The 18001-nt window shown below is 34.5% G+C and overlaps 1 protein-coding gene across 9 annotated transcripts in view; it reads right to left on the bottom strand.

The window, feature by feature from the left end:
- Nucleotides 1–18001, bottom strand: part of myh14 (myosin, heavy chain 14, non-muscle) — a 92774-nt gene that overhangs the window by 36518 nt on the left and 38255 nt on the right. For 5 of the 9 annotated variants that reach the window (XM_087286817.1, XM_087286818.1, XM_087286814.1 and 2 more), the window contains 8 exons: nt 14988–15140; nt 14730–14903; nt 8030–8203; nt 7825–7939; nt 4429–4634; nt 1871–1992; nt 821–890; nt 455–615 (listed from right to left, as the gene is read on the bottom strand). In XM_087286817.1, the coding sequence (XP_087142943.1) occupies nt 455–615; nt 821–890; nt 1871–1992; nt 4429–4634; nt 7825–7939; nt 8030–8203; nt 14730–14903; nt 14988–15140 (1175 nt within the window). Of the gene's footprint in view, nt 1–454; nt 616–820; nt 891–1870; nt 1993–4428; nt 4635–6603; nt 6676–7824; nt 7940–8029; nt 8204–14729; nt 14904–14987; nt 15141–18001 lie in introns of all 9 variants that reach the window. The other 4 variants (XM_087286813.1, XM_087286810.1, XM_087286811.1 and 1 more) reach the window with 1 other exon arrangement.

Raw genomic sequence — 18001 nt, 5'->3', positions numbered from 1 at the left:
ATAGGAAGCTATACAATATTTTATTTATGCATATACATTAGATTAGGCAGTACTGAAGCCAAATCTGGATCTTATCTAACAATACGATAACGGTCAAAAAACTAGTACAACCAAATTAATGTTATAGAAAAATATCAAATACAAATTTAAAACGAGGAGATATCAAGAGAAGCATACATTGTAATAATTTAGTTAAAATTGTCATTTTTTTTTGCAAGATTTTGCTTGAATTTAATTTTAATTTTTCAATATGTTTGGTGACTAAAATATTAGGTTAATAAGTATATCTGTTCAATAAATGTGTTTTGTTTAAATGCATCAAAATGCATTGTCTACATTCACTGAAAAATGAATAAAAAAATTTCAAGATTGGCTGTACTCAATTATGCTGAGCACTGTACACATGTACACATAATACATCCCTCATATCTACCAAACATGCATAGGAATTTACTTTCTAGCAAGGTATCCACGAGCTGCGCTCTGGAAGCGGATAATGGTGTCAGTGATCTTCAAGTCTCGTTCTTCCTCCAGATGAGCTAAAACTCCAGCCCTGAAGAACACCTTACTCTGTCCCACCCGAAAAAGATTCTTGTCCAACTCTAAAGCACTGATCTGCAGGTACAGGAAAAAATAAATAAACAACCTGTATTGGCTAAACATCAAAATCAGAGATGTGTATAAAACATTACAACACTACTGACCTTCCAAGTTTAATTACTCAAACATAAGCATATGTAATTTTGTTATTTATTGATTTAAAACTGAAATATCCTGTATCAAATCAATACTAGGTTTCTGTAGTAATAATATCACTTACCATGAGCTCAGATGCATGTTTGCCATCCATAAAGGTTCGAGGAATAGCATTTGGAGTCAGGATCTCATACCTGGAAACATAGAGTAAAAAAAGGCAATTCTTAATTACACAAGCTAAACCTACAAAGTAAAAGTGATATTGAAAGCAGTGACTTTCCTCCACATCTATTCATGCCCACACATTTACTTTTATTATAAACCGCTTCTAAATGGGACATTCCATAGACTTGTATTGTTTTTAGTATGGATTTTAAATACAGCTGCTATTTAAAGAACTAAATAACTGAAAACCCACAACTGCTATTACACTCTAAAAAACTTACCTAATTTTTATAATATATTTAAAAATACACATTGGATCAGATTTATTTAACTCCAAATACAAAATTGTCTCAGTTTAAGTAAAATACACAGATATGTGCACAGACACTGTAAGAAAATAGAATTAATTTTTTCATTTCTCATTAGAGTTATCCTTTATTCTTTATTAAAATATGTTTTGTATGCTCTGCCAAATAATATGTTAACCGAAAGTCTTCTTTGAGTGAGATGTGCTTTGCATACTTTGCATAATAAAGACATTAGCAGAAGGAGCTATCTTGGACAAAAAAGATGCGTGTCTCTCTTTCTTATTTCCTGTGTAACAAGAAATTTAGACATGCTTGCTGAGAGTGGAATGCGTATATGAGTTACCCTTTTTGAAAAATATATTGGGGCCTATAGAAGCCTCAAAGCATGTGCATTTAACTGTTCTTCTGTGCAGAAAAGGGGAACTACAGACGATGCAGAAAAGCTGACAGAGAGATTATATATAATCTTCTCTGATTATAAAATAGGTCTTTAGTTCTGAGGAGCATATGCAGACCGCCTAATATGTTTTTTCGGATAGCATTGTATAACTGATAGAACATATCTGACCCAGGGCCCTCATCAAATTATCCATTTGTGCTTAATAAATTATTAATACTTTTGACATTCATCTCCGCCTCCTGAGTTTGTACTGAACACGCATGGAATAACAGAAAAATATTCCAACAACACACACACACACCTTTGCCTAAACTCCTGGAAAGGGATGCGGTTCGGGAAGCCCTGCCTGCAGATCCTGATCCCCTCCAGCACCCCGTTACACCTTAGCTGATCCAGAACCAAATGAGGACTCAACTTTCCAGCCTGCGAGCATTTCAATAACAGAAAATCAGGAAATCACCAAAATGTCAACAAATAAATGACCAATATAAAATATGACACCATTTGCCTAAATAAATCAATTTTCAATTTTAAAATGAGCAAGCAGAATTAAATATTCATAATCCTATAAAAACACATGAGCCTAATTTTGTGCGACAGTTAAAACCTTTAGCTTGTACAAATTTCTCGGTATTTGGATTGACGAGAGATTAGCCTTTGATATACACATTGACAAGTTATTAAAAAGCTTAGGCCAAAATTAGGTTTCTTATACCGATCAAATAATGTTTTCTTTATAAGGCTCGTAAGTAATTAGTAGAGAGTACATTTTCGTCTATAATTGATTATGCTGATCTTTATACATGCATGCAGCTGCTACTTATAAAACTGTATTCTGTTTATCATGCAGAACGCTTTGTCACATGTGTAGACTCACAGACACTTCATTGTATTTTGTACGATTCCTTAGAATGATTATTTCTTTATCAAAGGAGAAAATTACATTTGTACTTATTTACATTAAAATATCTCTTAGTTAAACTACCATCCTATCGTTCTAATTTGTTAACATTTCAAATAAATAACCAACACACTAGATTTGGTTCCTGTATTCGTTTAACAGTTCCGAGGGTATTGTCAGAACTTTGCAAACGTACTTTTTCCTTTTATGCTCCCAGGGCTTGGAATGACCTGCAAAATCAGCTTTATCTTGACACACTTCCGACTCGGAGTACTTTTAAACACATTCTGTACAACGTCTTAAAAGATACTTGTAATTGTTTTTTATGATCTGACTTCTTTATGAATGGTGATTTTGTAATTTTGTGGTATTTTTTTATGTGAAACTTTAAGTGCTATAAATATGTATTCAATATATCAATTAAGCTGTTTTGTATTTCATGATACATTTTCAAATGAAAATTTATTTAATTTAATATTTAAAAAATTGTATTTTGTATACATCTCCAAAACAGAAATGTGTCAGAATATCTGCTCCAAATTTTTGTTTTGTTGTGTTGACTTGACATAGTAGAATTGTTTGACACAAAAGATGTTAAATATCACTCCATAAATGAGAAAATACTGCCCACTGCAGTGAAAAAAATAAGTTTTGAGGAATTGAATGTTATATAAACCAGGCCAATGATATGTAAATGGTTATACTGACATAATTCAATATTTTTTATATACATTTCTTATTTATTTTCCTTTTCTCCATTAAGGAGATATTTTAATATATATTATATTATATTTATAATATATACATATTCTTTGTTTGCTTCTTCATTCATTCATTCATTCATTTTGTCGGCTTATTCCTATTATTAATCTGAGGTCGCCACAGCGGGATAAACCCCCAACTTATCCAGCACGTTTTTAAGCAGCGGATGCCCTTCCAGTTGCAACCCATCTCTGGGAAACATCCACACATACACATACACACACACATACACTACGGACAATTTAGCCTACCCAATTCACCTGTACCGCATGTCTTTGGACAGTGGGGGAATCCGGAGCACCCGGAGGAAACCCACATGAATGCAGGGAGAACATGCAAACTCCACACAGAAACGCCAACTGAGCCGAGGTTCGAACCAGCAACCTTCTTGCTGTGAGGCAGCAGCACTACCTATTGCGCCACTGCTTCGCCCTTGTTTGCTTCTTCTTATAATTAAATAGAATTTTATTTATTTAATATATAAATTTTTTATATTCTTTGAGGAATAAAAACATGAAAATGAAAATTGCCGGCAGCTAGCTCTCTGCAACTCTCACATGGTTGCCCACTGAAGCTAAGCAGGGCTGCCTGGATGGGAGACCACATGGGAAAGCTAGGTTGCTGCCGGAAGTGGTGTTAGTGAGGCCAGCAGGGGGCACCCAACCTGTGGTTTATGTGGGTTCTAATGCCCCAGTTTAGCGACGGGGACTCTATACTGCTCAGTGAGCGCCGTCTTTCAGGTGACATGTTAAACCGAGGTCCTGACTCTCTGTTGGCGTTAAAAATCCGAGGATATCCTTTGAAAAAAAGTTATAACCCCAGCATTCTGGCCAAATTTGCCCACTGGCCTCTGTCCATCATGGCCTCCTAACCATCCCCATATCATAATTGGCTTCATCACTTTGTCTCCTCTCCACAAATCAGCTGGTGTGTGGTGTGCAGTCTGGCGTAATATGGGTGCTGTCGCATCATCCAGGTGGATGCTGCACACTGGTGGTAGATGAGGAGATTCCCCCCTATGTGTAAAGAGCATTGAATGCCTAGAAAAGTGCTATAAAAATGTAAGGAATTATTATTATAGTTATTATTGTTGTATTGTAGTCTTTTATGCTGACCCTAAACCATCCAGTTCTCCTTAATTTAAATTTTCCCATTTCTTTTAAGATTTTGATCCATCTCTGCCTCTATTTTCCTACCCTTTTCTCATGGTTGGGAATGATGCAGCGCAGGAAGTTGGGATTGGTGTTGCGGAGGGTGGCCATCAGTTTAGTGAGGGACTCCTTGTAGAGTTGGCCCACTGTGCGGAACATGCCCTTCTTCGTCTTGAGTCCAGCAGCCCCAAAACTCACCGGTCCACTGTTCTCACCTGAGGACACCTGATCCAGACCTACAATCCTCTCCACTGACAAGCACAAAACATGGATGTTATTATCTACATAGACATGTTCATGTTTGGAAAATATTATGACTATGTACAGTATTAGTGCTATTGAAAGCATACAAATTAAGATTTATTTCTGTTTGGGTTGAAGCCATTTAAAGCCTGAAACACAGCAAGCTGAATTTCAACTTTCAAGAATTCTTTGATCTTTAGCTGGCTTTTAGTTTTTGGTGTGTTTTGCAACTTTGGCCCATATTCAGCTAAATCTACATATGAGATCAGAATGAATTGTACAGTTGAAAATAGTGTCCCGTGTTCTAGTGCATCTTTAGTTTTTGCACCAACACAGCTTGCCTCAGCTCTAACTGCTTGCAACTAGGCATGAGATGGTATGATAACCTTGAATAAATATATCACGATTTCACAAATTTGTGATTACTTCTCTAAAATATATTCTTTTTAAATGTCTGGGTAAAAAAAAAAAAAAAAAAAAAAAAAAAACTTTTTCCCCTTTGAACACAATATATATTTTTTTGAGAAACATTTAAAATATTTTGGAGCAGTCAACATGTCAGGCTAAATGGATCATTGACTGCTGTCTTCATTAGTGTCAAAAACAGAATTCTTTACAATGTAAATGGCATCTTTGGATATCTTTTCTGCTAGAGATACTGTTGTCCTAAAAAACAAACAAACAAAAAATATTTCATATATTGTAGGAACGTACAACAGAAAACTTTTGGTGGTTTTAAAACCTTGACTTTTCCAAACTGCGGTATACCTTAAAAACGGTTATCATCCCATGCCTATTTGCAACCCAGGTTCATTCATAATGAGTGTTTCTGCTGACATTTCTGCAAAACCAGAAATAAGTTGCTCCTGGTAAAATTCTCTGCAGTCACTTAATTTATTGTTTTCTGTATATCTCACCTACTGTATGTTAAATCATATTTACAAACCTAAAAAAGTGCAAACAAAAGCAAACCTGATACAAAACCACACCTCATCAAGCTAACTTGTGAAGCAGAGCACTCAAGTCCAAGTCTGGTAAAACACGATTCAACAAAAGAGATCACAGCAATGCAAAAACAAAACAATGAGGTCATGGTGCATCTTTCTCCTACATTTGCTTTTAAAAGCACTATTGTTTAGGCATAGTTTTATGGCCCGTTTCCACTGAGTGGTACAATATGGTATGATACGGGTTGTCTTTATCAGGCTTGCGCTCCACCGCCAAAAAGGTACCAATGGTGGGCGTGGTGTACGACGTAAAATTTCAGTCAACATCATTCTTGCTCAAGGAAATGTCAAAGTAAAGCTGTACGGGTTGTTCACATATATGAGAAGCACTTCTCACAAAACAGACGCTGTAACACATAAATACTCGTCTATAAATGTTCATTACTCACATTTCTATGAACATGTTTTGATTATAACTGCAGATCAATGATATCATAAATAGGCGAAATAGCCTACTGTAACGTCTGCAATTATATACAATAAATACATAAATGCAACATATATGAACACATACAGCCCCTTATAAGTCAGTAATTTGGACAACTGGAACTGGAATTGTTCTGTCTCTTTAGTATAAAATCCAGCAAAAAAATTCATTTGAAATGTGTATACAAGTATATTTTTTTTCTAAATTGGTTGTTTGGCATTTGTTTGGTTTTTCTCAACCATAAAAATGTTCACATGGTCCAAACAGAAAGAAATCTGTGCATCTCTACATTACTGACACCTTGACAATAAACTACAGCCAGGTAGATCACAACCATCTACTCTTAAACCAAAGTGAGTTCTACAGCAAACCATGAAAAACAAACTACACATTCTACTAAACTACAGCCCAGAACAGCAACACCCACACATCACATCACAACCTGATGCAAAGAAAAAGAGAAATGAAAGAAAGTGTAAAGAACAAATCAATGGTTAGATGAAGTGATGGAGAGGTTAAAAGAGGAAAAGCAGAAAAACCTACTGCTGTCACAGCCATTCGTTTGCAGTGTGGCATAAGAGTCAAAAAAGTACACGCGAGGAAGAGTTTGAATATCTGAGAGAAGAGGAGAGAAGAGAAGAGAAGAGAAGAGAAGAGAAGAGAAGAGAAGAGAAGAGAAGAGAAGAGAAGAGAAGAGAAGAGAAGAGAAGAGGGTTAGTCAGTAGTAGATTACATGGGTTAAATATTAGCAATAGCAAAATAAATATTTTATGTTGCATTATTAAAAATTTATTAATTAATACAGTTATACAGTTTGTATTGTTGCATAAAGTAACTGTTTGTTTGTTTGTTTGTTTGTTTGTTTGTTTGTTTGTTTGTTTGTTTGTTTGTTTGTTTTGCTGATTTTGAACCGGACACTATTATAATTAATAGCTGTAGTATTAAAATTATTATTATTTATTTTACTGCTTCTAATTCTAATATTTTGGGAAATTATGCTAAATAATAATATGTAAATGTAAAAATATGATGCAAATGTTGCATTAATAAACATTTATTAACTAATTAATTCATAACATCAATATTGTAAACAGGCTTTTTGTCATTTGTATTGTTTAAACAAGTAGGTAATTATATAAAACAATAAACTTATGTTCATTTTTTTCAATTATTAAAATATTATATTCATTTTTTCAATTATTAAATACCTTATTGTGAACCAAAATTTCTGGGAATTATTTTTATTATTATTTTATTTATTTTTATCATTATACAGTATATAGTCATTTATTATATTATATTTATTATATAGATATAGTCATGAATATAAATATTATAAATAATATTTTATTTCATATATATATATATATATATATATATATATATATATATATATATATATATATATATATATATATATATATATATATGAAATAAAATATTAATAAAATATTATTTATATATATACAGGGCTTGATATTAACACCAGCCAGCCTGCCAAATGCAGGTAGATTTCAAGCCCTATATATATTTATACATATACTTGTTTTCCTGCTTTGGGGAGTTTATAAATATAATAATTTTTATTTTATTACAATTTTTTATTGTAATTTATTTTCATTTATTTTAGGTTTATTTTGTCATCCTTTCACTGAACTTGAACTTTTGCTAAATATTTTTAATCACAGCACACTGTAGTGTAAATTAAGCATCTATAAGTGTAAGATTCAGCAAACAGACATACACACACAAACAATTGCTCACCCTCCCTCCAGAGCTCAGAGATGAAGGGGTCAGATGACTGATGCAGGAGAGATGCAACATTATCATTCAAGGGATCCATGTTCTTCACCAGCCACTCTTTTGCTTTATAGTCCACCTGACAGAGTAATAAAAAATAAACATTGTTTATTTTGACTGTATGTTGACTAAATAGCAGAAATAGAGAGTATAGGAGCATAAAACTGACCTTGCCAGCATAGTGTATAATAGAGAAGTCTGCCTCTTCTTTCAGCTGCCGGGGCCGCATGAACTTTGAATGTGAACCCTGCTCAGCTGACAGCTTGTCCACAAATGAGCGATCAGTTGCTCTTGGAAACCAACACTCCTCGTCCAACAATGCCAACACACCAGGAGGATGAGCCTACAGAGCAAACCAGTCACAAACACTGTCAAGCACCACATGTCAAATCTGGTGGTGTTATGTTTTTAATTGTTTGCTTAGAGGTGCAAAAAAAAAAAAAAAAAAAAAACATTAGCCATGCCCACACCAATAGGGAAAATAATCCAAGCAGCTTTATTGACTATCTATTCCAGAGGTGCTCAATCCTGTTCCTGAAGGTCTATTGTCGGGCAGAGTTCAGCTTCAACTCAAATCAAATACAACTAAACCAACATAAGTAGGACTGTTTCTTAATGGATCCTTTTCACAAGCCTGTTATGATCCATTTAACGGTCATCATAATCTTAAATCCTAGAAAGATTTTAATATTTCGATTAAAAAACATACAAACATTGATAGGCTTGTATGTCTCATATAATCTTTGCGTCGAATTACTGCTTATGTAATGTGTTTGTAATGAAGCATCTATGGGGCTGAGAGTAAGTCTAATGTTATTCTCTCCTCTGACTGCCGTCATCAATCTCACACAATTTTTTTTTCCTTTTCATGAAAGTCTTGATAACACTCTCGTGGAGTTTTTTTCTTTCATTATCTTCCGCTACTAGGATTGCAAAATAAAAAAAATATATTCATTGTACTCTCCCATTCACTCCACTCTAAGTTTAACCTCTGACATTTACTCCACTCTAAGTTTACTAACTATGACACGTACCGCAACTGAAAAACCCGGATATACCTCTACTGCACGGCGTAACCATATTGGTAACATGATACTCATGTTCATTTCTCTGCCACTGTTTTCTTAAGACCAACATATTATTTTTTTTGTTGATAAGAGAAGACCTTAAAGTAGCCAATGATGTGCTTTGGTCAAATCACATGACAGGCAGTGTTTTTCTGTAGCACGATTTCTGACTAACTGGCATTTATTGTGAGTAGTTGCTAAATGCAAATGTAAACATCAATATCAATAAAAACAAAGGATCAATTTATGTCAGATCCACAAAAAAAATCTGAAATATCACCTCCAGTAAGTTATGATGACACTCACAACTCAAATGTTTTAAAATCAACATTTTTTTTTTTTGTAAATCGATCAAATGTGTGTTTTACCAAATGGCAACACTGTACAATAGTGGAACATGCAATATTGCAATGGCTTAGCTAGCTAGCAAGCTCAGCTGTGAACTTTGAAGTTGTAACAATAACAACATGAATGCTATTATATAATGTTGATTAGTCATATGTTAATGACATTTGCATTATGGATACAATCTAGTTTTAATGGCAATACTACTTTTGCATAGATATTAATAAAGGGAACAGTGTATTAGCAAGCACCACCATGTTCTATGTTAATTTAAAGAAAAAAGGACAGTACTGGCTCTTCCTGCAGATGAAAGTGAGGGTGAGATGGGTTTTAGTGATCATAAGAAGGATGCAGACTGGATAAATGATAGAGACAGTTCAGGTAAGTTAGCTCAGATGCAGATAAGAAAGGCATAGTCTAGTATATAGTTTAATATAAACATTTTTAGCTAGTAGCAACATTATTCTGATGCATCTGGATATACTAGACTTGTTATTTATTTGTTATAATATTTACTGGAGAAAATATTTATATTTACTGTATGTTGTATATATGATAAAACAATACTATTATTGTTTTTAATAATATTCAGCAAAAAAGAATAGAATAAATGAAAGCTGTTGGAATATGAGTTGTGGTAAAGTATGTATAAGGTGTCATTTATAAGTTCTGTGTTAAGGCTCATAATACTGCTACAACAATTAAAATATTTCAAACAAAAATAAAATTTAATTATAAGAAAAGTTTTAAATTTGAAATTTCTTAGGTAGATCCACTGTTGGACGTTGTTGCCATATGGCAACATTTCATAAAGTACCTTAAAAAAATATTTTTTTCCAAATTTTTTACAGCACTTCAAGTTAAGCCATTTTAAGAAAAGAAAAACAGTCAAATATTTTTTTATAGGTTTATCATAATGTGTGCGGTAGAGGGATATGTGAAAATGTCTATAAGCAGTCTTAAGCGATTCTGCGTCCTTGTGTTCTCATCTAAAATCCTCATCAACCACCAAAGTTCAGTTCCAAAACTCAAGACGACATTCTTGATATTCAGGACACATCAAAAGCAAACTCATGAGCGCAGCAGTCTTTTCAAGTCCCAGAAGTCATTAACTATGTTTACATAGACAGTAACCAAATCAGTGAAAAACCACAGACACCTGCATAACAAAATGCAGAGGGTTTTTTCCAATAGAGCGTGTGGTATCAGATTCTACTAACACTCTTCCAGTAGTTCATACCCACATCCAATATCTTGTTTGTCATAGACGCCATGCATAAAATGAAAGTGAAAGTGCCACACCACAGTTAAAGTTGACAGATTAAGAATGAAACACCCAAAATTATATGAAACTCCAGTGGAAATGTGGATAGTGTGGTGATGCAATGACGTTAATCGAATTATGTGTTATAGCATATAAAACGGGATCTTGAAAGGAACATTTAAAAAGCAACTCATGTAAACATCTTAATCATGTTATTGTCTTATTCAGATTAAAGCAAATAATTAGATTACTAATGTCGATGTAAACATAGTCATTGAGGCTAAATAAAAGATTTTTAAATCCATTTATTATTAAATATCAGAGATATAACTTATTTATCTCAGGAGTTTCCCTAAATGAGACAGCGAAAGTAAACATTCAAGCTTAATAAAGGCATGAACCCATTAAGGGTATTTATTTGCTGAAATGCATATTAAAATCTCTTTTATTTGTTTTGTGTAAAGTATCTTTGTAAGACTTCTGTGCATGTTATTAAAAAAAGCTGTAATCTTTTAATAATATTATGCTAAAATGAGTGAAGCACATTCTTGGAATTGAGAAACAGCCTAGGATCTGAAGGAACACAGCTAAACTCTGCAGGAAATTACATCTCTAGAAACAGGATTGAGCACCCCTGATCTATTGTTTACAACAAACATGTGCCCAAAAGCTGCTATGTAACATGGTGTAAAGCAAATAAGCTAAAAAGAAAACAGAAGCAAGCTTTTATAAGCTACAGAACTGTAAACAAAACGTCCTTTAAGGCATAAGTGTCAAACTCAGTTCTTAGAGGGACACAGCACAGCTCTAAGCTGCAGTCACACTGGACTTTTCTCCCCATAAACTTCCATTTTTACGTCTGCGAATGCGTCAGACCCGAAACGCAAGATCATGCATCAAGTTTTGCAGGTCGCTGCGGTGCAAAGTTCAAGCTTGGTGAACTCTGACCTGCGAAATCGCATCACTAGACTGCGTGAGACCAATTGAGGATCAAAACATGACCTCTCTGGACAGAAATTTAAAATATAGACCAATCGCTCGCTTTTTAAATGTCTAGTCATCTTGTTTAATCCTGATCCATTCCACAGAGCCAAACGACAGAATTTCGCATTATCAAACTCTAGTGACCACAGCTTTAGTTTTAACCCTAATTAGACATATCTGAACGTACTAATTGATTTATTTGGGCTTGTTTGAAACCTCCAGGTAAGTGTGTTGAAGCAGGGTTGGAGCTAAACTGTTTAGGGCTGAGTAGAAGTTTGACACACCTGCTTTAAGGTAACAAATGTCAAGTTGGGTCAAGTCAATTTATATCTCTAGCACATTTTACAATGTAGATTGTGTCAAAGCAGCTTATCATAGCTGAGGAAAAGAGAATAAAAAGCCACATTATTTCAGATTGTGGAACAATCTAGCATTTCAGGCAGGCAGAAGAGTAGTTGTAAAATAGGGGTGCTCAACCCTTTTCCTGGAGATTTACTTTCCTGTAGAGTTCAGCTACCACCCTGACCAAACACACCTAAACCAATTAAAAAGGACCTACACAGTGCATGCTAATTACAGGCAGGTGTGTTTGATATGAGTTGCAACTGCGTGAATCTTTAAAAAAAAAAATTTAAATGACTTGTGCCTCAGAAAACGATGCCAACATGCAATAAACGCATGGTGGCGTTTGAAGGCGTCAAACGTGGAGCACAGACACTCTTGACAGTTCTGGAGGTCATTAATAATGTAAAAACACTAATACTGAAACGGTTAAGGCGTTTTAGAATGATCAAAACAACATTTCAGATGTTTTACAGTGTGCTCAGCCTGCTGGTTTGTCCATCCACAAACATTTTCATCATCACATGATCTCTTAAAACAAAATCACATGACCTTTTTGTAATGCGCATACTGGAATTGGTTCGGTAAAAGTGTTTCCATCGCAGTTTATGCACATCATAACTTATCGTACAAAAACGTTTATCCTACTCAGTTATGTGCATATGTATTTTATTTGCATTTTATAAATGTATGCGCATCTTGGCGTTTCCATCAACTGATTTTTGTTGCCCATATTGTGAGCGTGATCTTATTATTTTTCAGTAAAAAACATTCTAACTATTTTGACAGAATGCAACATAGAATGTGAATAAAACAGAAAACTGTGCAGTAATGTTTTATGCGAGTGCCGTATCAAATATAGCAAACAGTTTATTCCACCATCAATTTAGTTAAAAAAAAAAAAAAATTGTAATTATTAAGTGCCATTTAGTTGTATCACTTCTCCAACAAAAGGCCTAGCTGAGGAAAGGTACAATTACATAGAATAATACAGTTTAGTTTCACTATATACCTCCTCCTCTCATGTTTACCCCTTTGGCTTGATTTTCTACAAAACTACATCAGCTGTGCAATTAATCAAAAGTCTGGTTTCGTTTTCGATTTTGGCTTCTAACGATTATGAAAAAACATTAATCGATATAAACAATTATTCTATCATATACTGCCCCTTTTCAAGTTGTGTCCATTTGTTGCTCTGCAAAGCTCAGTTCCATGTGAAAATGACACAGCATGTACTGTAATGTAACTTTTGCAGCATGGGATGCGCATCATTCATGTTTTTAAACGCGCGAAAGAGCGCATGCTGTTGTGTGTGTGCACGCTTAGCCTCAGAGACAAGCAAAGCACACACATCTAAAGCCATCTAAATGCCAGTGCTTTAATCTTCAAATACATGCACATTTGTGTCAGAGCGCGGCGTTTAGTGATTATTTATATTGACCCTCATTTGTGTAATTAACAAACAAGTTGAGAATCAAAAGACATGTGAAAGAGAAACCATATCTGAACTGCACTATTCTTAAAGTGACAGCACGCAATATTCCTGTATTATCGTTATATTATTATCATTATCAAACAACAAATGGAGAAAATCCCTCACTGCTCTTGACTGAAAGACTTTTGTAGCTAAAGCTTTTTCTTACACTGAAGATGCTTAAAGCGCAGTTTGTTTCGTATTTTTATTCCATTGTATTTTTTTACCTTTCCTTATTTACAGGGAGAAAAATAACTGTGCATATATACAGTTAAAGTCACAATTATTAGCCCTTCTAAATTATTAGCAACCCTTTCCCCCCAATTTCTGTTTAATGTAAAGACTTTTTTCAACACATTTTTAACATTATAATATTGATTACTCATTTTTAATAACTGATTTATTTTATCTTTGCTATGATGACATTACATTATTGTCACCGACTCGGTCCCAGTCATTCCCCTCGCTGGCCAGCAGAGGTCATCATCGCCGGACTTCTAACATTACATCATCCTCAAACACTGATTGCTACACACCTGCAGCACATCTCACTGATTACCCGCGCGCACACATATAAGCAGCCCAAACACTCTAGTGCGAAGTCTTGTTCTGCCCTTGCTGACATTTTTTAGCGTTCATATTCTTGCCTGATCTCCCCGTTATTACCTGGACTGTCCCTTGACCATGCCTTGCCTGCCGCCTGCCTTGAACCCTGCCTTGTACATCGACTTTGATCCACGCCGCCTGCCTCGAACCCTGCCTTGCATATCGCCTTTGATCCACCCGCCTGCCACTGACCCATGCCTGCTATCACGATCCTTGACAGCCAGCCGCCAGCCTATCGGCCCAGTATAACTACGTTTGATGTAAGTTTGCACAGAGTTTGTCAGGGTCCTCGTTACAATTATATTTGACTAGATATTTTTCAAAATACTAGTATTCAACTTAAAGTGACATTTAAGGGCTTAATTAGTGTAATTAGGCAAGTCATTGTATAACAGTTGTTTCTTCTGCAGACAATCAAAAATATATAATACTTAAGGGGGCTAATAATGTTTAGCTATTAAAAATAGGTTTCAAAATATTTAAACCTGCTTTTATTCTAGCCAAAATAAAATAAATAAGCCTTTCTCCAGAAGAAAAAATATTATAGAAAATACTGTGAAAAATTCCTCTGTTGGGAAATATGTATATAAAAAAAAAAATCACAGGATGGTAAATAATTTTGACTTCAACTAATAATCGTTTTGAATAATTGTGATTACAATTTTGACCAAAAAATAGTATGATTTTTCCCATAATTGTGCAGCCCTAACTTCAACACTCTTTAACTAATCTTTAAAAGTATTGGGGCCTTTCCGAACTACACAAATAAAAACATACACACACTTACCGGTCTTTCAATGAGGTCGATACAGGGTTGAAGATCCAGACCAAAGTCGATGAAGTTCCACTCAATGCCCTCTCGCTGATACTCTTCTTGCTCCAGCACAAACATGGTGTGATTAAAGAGTTGCTGCAGTTTCTCATTAGTGTAGTTGATGCACAACTGTTCGAATGAGTTCAGCTGTTGAGGGGAAACAAAGAGGACAATTAATGTTTATTGACAGGATAACGAAGACAGTAACTAAGATCACTGCATTTCCCTCACCTGGAAGATCTCAAATCCAGCAATGTCCAGAATGCCGATGAACGAGGCTCCTTGACGTTGTCTGCGGTCTAGAGCTCTATTGATCCGATGCACAAGCCAGCGAAACAGACGCTCATATGTGGCCTTTGCTAAAGCTTCCACGGCAAAATCAGCCTGAACACATATAGAAAATGAATTAAACAAGAAAAATTGTTATTTCTGTTAAGTCATAGGGCTCTATTTTAACAATCTAGGCGCAAAGTCTAAAGTGCATGGTGCAAAAGCATTAAGGACGTGTCCAAATCCACTTTTGCAATTTAAGGACAGAAAAATACAATTTGCGCTGTGGGGCAGGGTCTAACAGAGTTATGCTTATTATCTTGATGAGTTTACTCTTTACTTTATTCTTTTACTTTTGTGGATAAGGAAACTGTGTTGTACGCACTCCACTGAAGACATCCATCAGCATACATATTTAATTTTGTTTGTTGAGTGTAAAGATTTGTTTCAAAACTATTTCTAAATTCAGTTCTAATTTCTAGCAAATGAATAAATGAACAATAATAACAAAGTGTGGCCAAAAAACTGAATTATATCCAAACACATGTCCTTTTCTTATGACCCATATAGTCCAAAATCTGACAGGTGGACAAATCTAAGCTTGTTTTAATTAAAACAAATATGAATATGCATATGCATATGCATATAATAAATAACACTTATAATAATAGCATTACACAAAAGCAAATTGTCATGAATAAACTGAAAAAAAGCCCCAAGATGAAGAAGGCATGGAGGTAGTGTTTTTTATATTTATATAGGAAATAATAATTTTTGTATTATTTTTCTGTACATCCTGTGTGTATTAAGCATAACTAACACCCTCTGCACTGGTCTTTAAAGCAGCGTTTAGCTGATCAATTGCGCAGACTATTTTAGTTCCTCAAAATAGCACCCCGCCAACATTGCGCCATAACACACCTCTTTTATAGACCAGAACACGCATGAGTCCACAAAGCAGCACAAATGAATTTGTTATTTAAACAACGTGGCGCACAACATAAAAAATTAGGGTTGCGCTGAAAATAGCAACAAACTTTATGCAACTCATTCTTATTTTAATGTGACTTATTTCAGAATATAGCAGAAGATTTAATTAATTCAATAAAGAGAAAATAGAAAGTGGTTTGACAAGTGGCGCAGGTACAAGAATGCTGCAAGTCATTAGTTTATTTGTAAAATGTCTCTCCGTTCATTATATCCTTGTTCTTTTATTTGAACAAGACAGTAATATTTTTCAATAATATTAAAAATAATCTAAAATAATATATACCAAATATTTTCTTTTCTATTTTAATATAGTTTAAATGTACTTTATTGACATGAATGATTTATTTTAGTTTAAATTGTAATAAGCTAATTAAGTGGTCATTTAACATATCTATTATTATTATTAAAAATACATATAATTATTAAATAAATTACACAAAGAGATTACAATTCATTAAAATCTTTTGGATAAATTTAGAGCTTTTTTGCAAAAAAACAAAAACAAAAAAAACATAAATAAACAAATAGTACTTTATTAGGTAAAACATGTTAAATAATAGGTCAATGAATAAAAATACTGACCCCAAACTTTAGATTGTACTGCAGTGAATAGAAAGATTCTTTTTTCTACATTATGATCAGAATAGAACCAGAAATGTATATTAGAATGGAGTACATTTTTAAAAACATTCCTTCTAAAATACAGTCATGGAGAACAAATTTAGACTAATAAAATTCCATTGTATACTTAGCTGATAATATAAAGTGGTTCAATTCAGGTGCAAATGAGTCTCTTTGTGAAGCATGCACTTTACATCTGTTCTGTCGCATTTTAAAGAGCCCCTATTATGGGCTTTTGAAAATGACCTTCCATGCAGTGTGTAACACAGCTCTAAGTGAAGTAAAATATCCAGCTAAAGGCCTGTGAACACCAGGGCGATTTTTGCTCGCATTTTCCAATGACGTTTAACGATTTGTGACTAAATAAAGGGCGCCAATGTGATTGTGCACACCAACGAAAAGATGAGTATGCCTGCACAGGAACAACACTAGGAGAAGGCTATGCTGAAGAATGACTGATTGTGTAAAATAACTGAATATGTAAAGCACTGATTATATATTTTGAACATTCATGCGAAGCAATATGTGTCAGAAGCTAGAGTGAGTAACATATTATCAAGTTATTATGCTATCATGACAAAGTATGTAAACACTTAGTTCTTTTGCATCTATGCTCTAGTTTCAAAACAGTTGCTAACATAGACCTGTGACATCTCTGCTGACCGTAGCAAGCTGGCAGAGAGCCAAGAATAACAGGACCACCTAGAGTAACAAAATTTGTCAAGTGTTTAACCGAGACAACTAGGTGTGTTCAACAATCTGTAGAAAGATTGTGGAAAACACAGAGACCTTAGAAAGAGAAAAGAGGTAGGAAAGAAAGAAAGGAATTTACCAGGAGAGACTTTAGAATACTCTGAGGTCTGCTCTGCTCTTTTTCGGCTTTATTATGGAGAATAAAATCTATTTTCTGATATTCAAAACCTCTACGTCTGATCATTTCTAATTGATAAGAAGTCTGAATACAACAGCAGGTATCAGAAGTTTAAAGTTAGTAGCGCCATCTAACGTCAAGGAGTGATTTTGTATACTCTTCTGCTTGACGCCAGTGAAAAATCGCATGGGTTTGAATCCTGAAAATCGTCTCATAAAACGCTCACAATAAAAGCAAGTGAAAAGCATCCCAATGTGTAGGAGCCTTAAGACTTAAATTTGAAAGTGTACTATGTTTAAAACTATTGATTTATCTATAAAAGAGTCGACTCAGTGGTTCGAATTAATTGCTGCAGTAGCGAGTCTTTAGTCATGCCGACATGATGTCGATACAGATCTCAAGCCCCATCCATTTGTTGCGCGCACAGACCCTGGAAGATTGAAACCCCCCGGCCCCGCCAACAAACACTGTTGCAGATCCCGGTTGAATCATG

This window comes from Danio rerio, chromosome 16, assembly GCF_052040795.2.
Source record: "Danio rerio strain M-AB ecotype USA chromosome 16, GRCz13ab, whole genome shotgun sequence".
In the NCBI taxonomy this organism is placed as follows: domain Eukaryota; kingdom Metazoa; phylum Chordata; class Actinopteri; order Cypriniformes; family Danionidae; genus Danio; species Danio rerio.
This window is presented reverse-complemented; position numbering and strand designations above follow the sequence as displayed.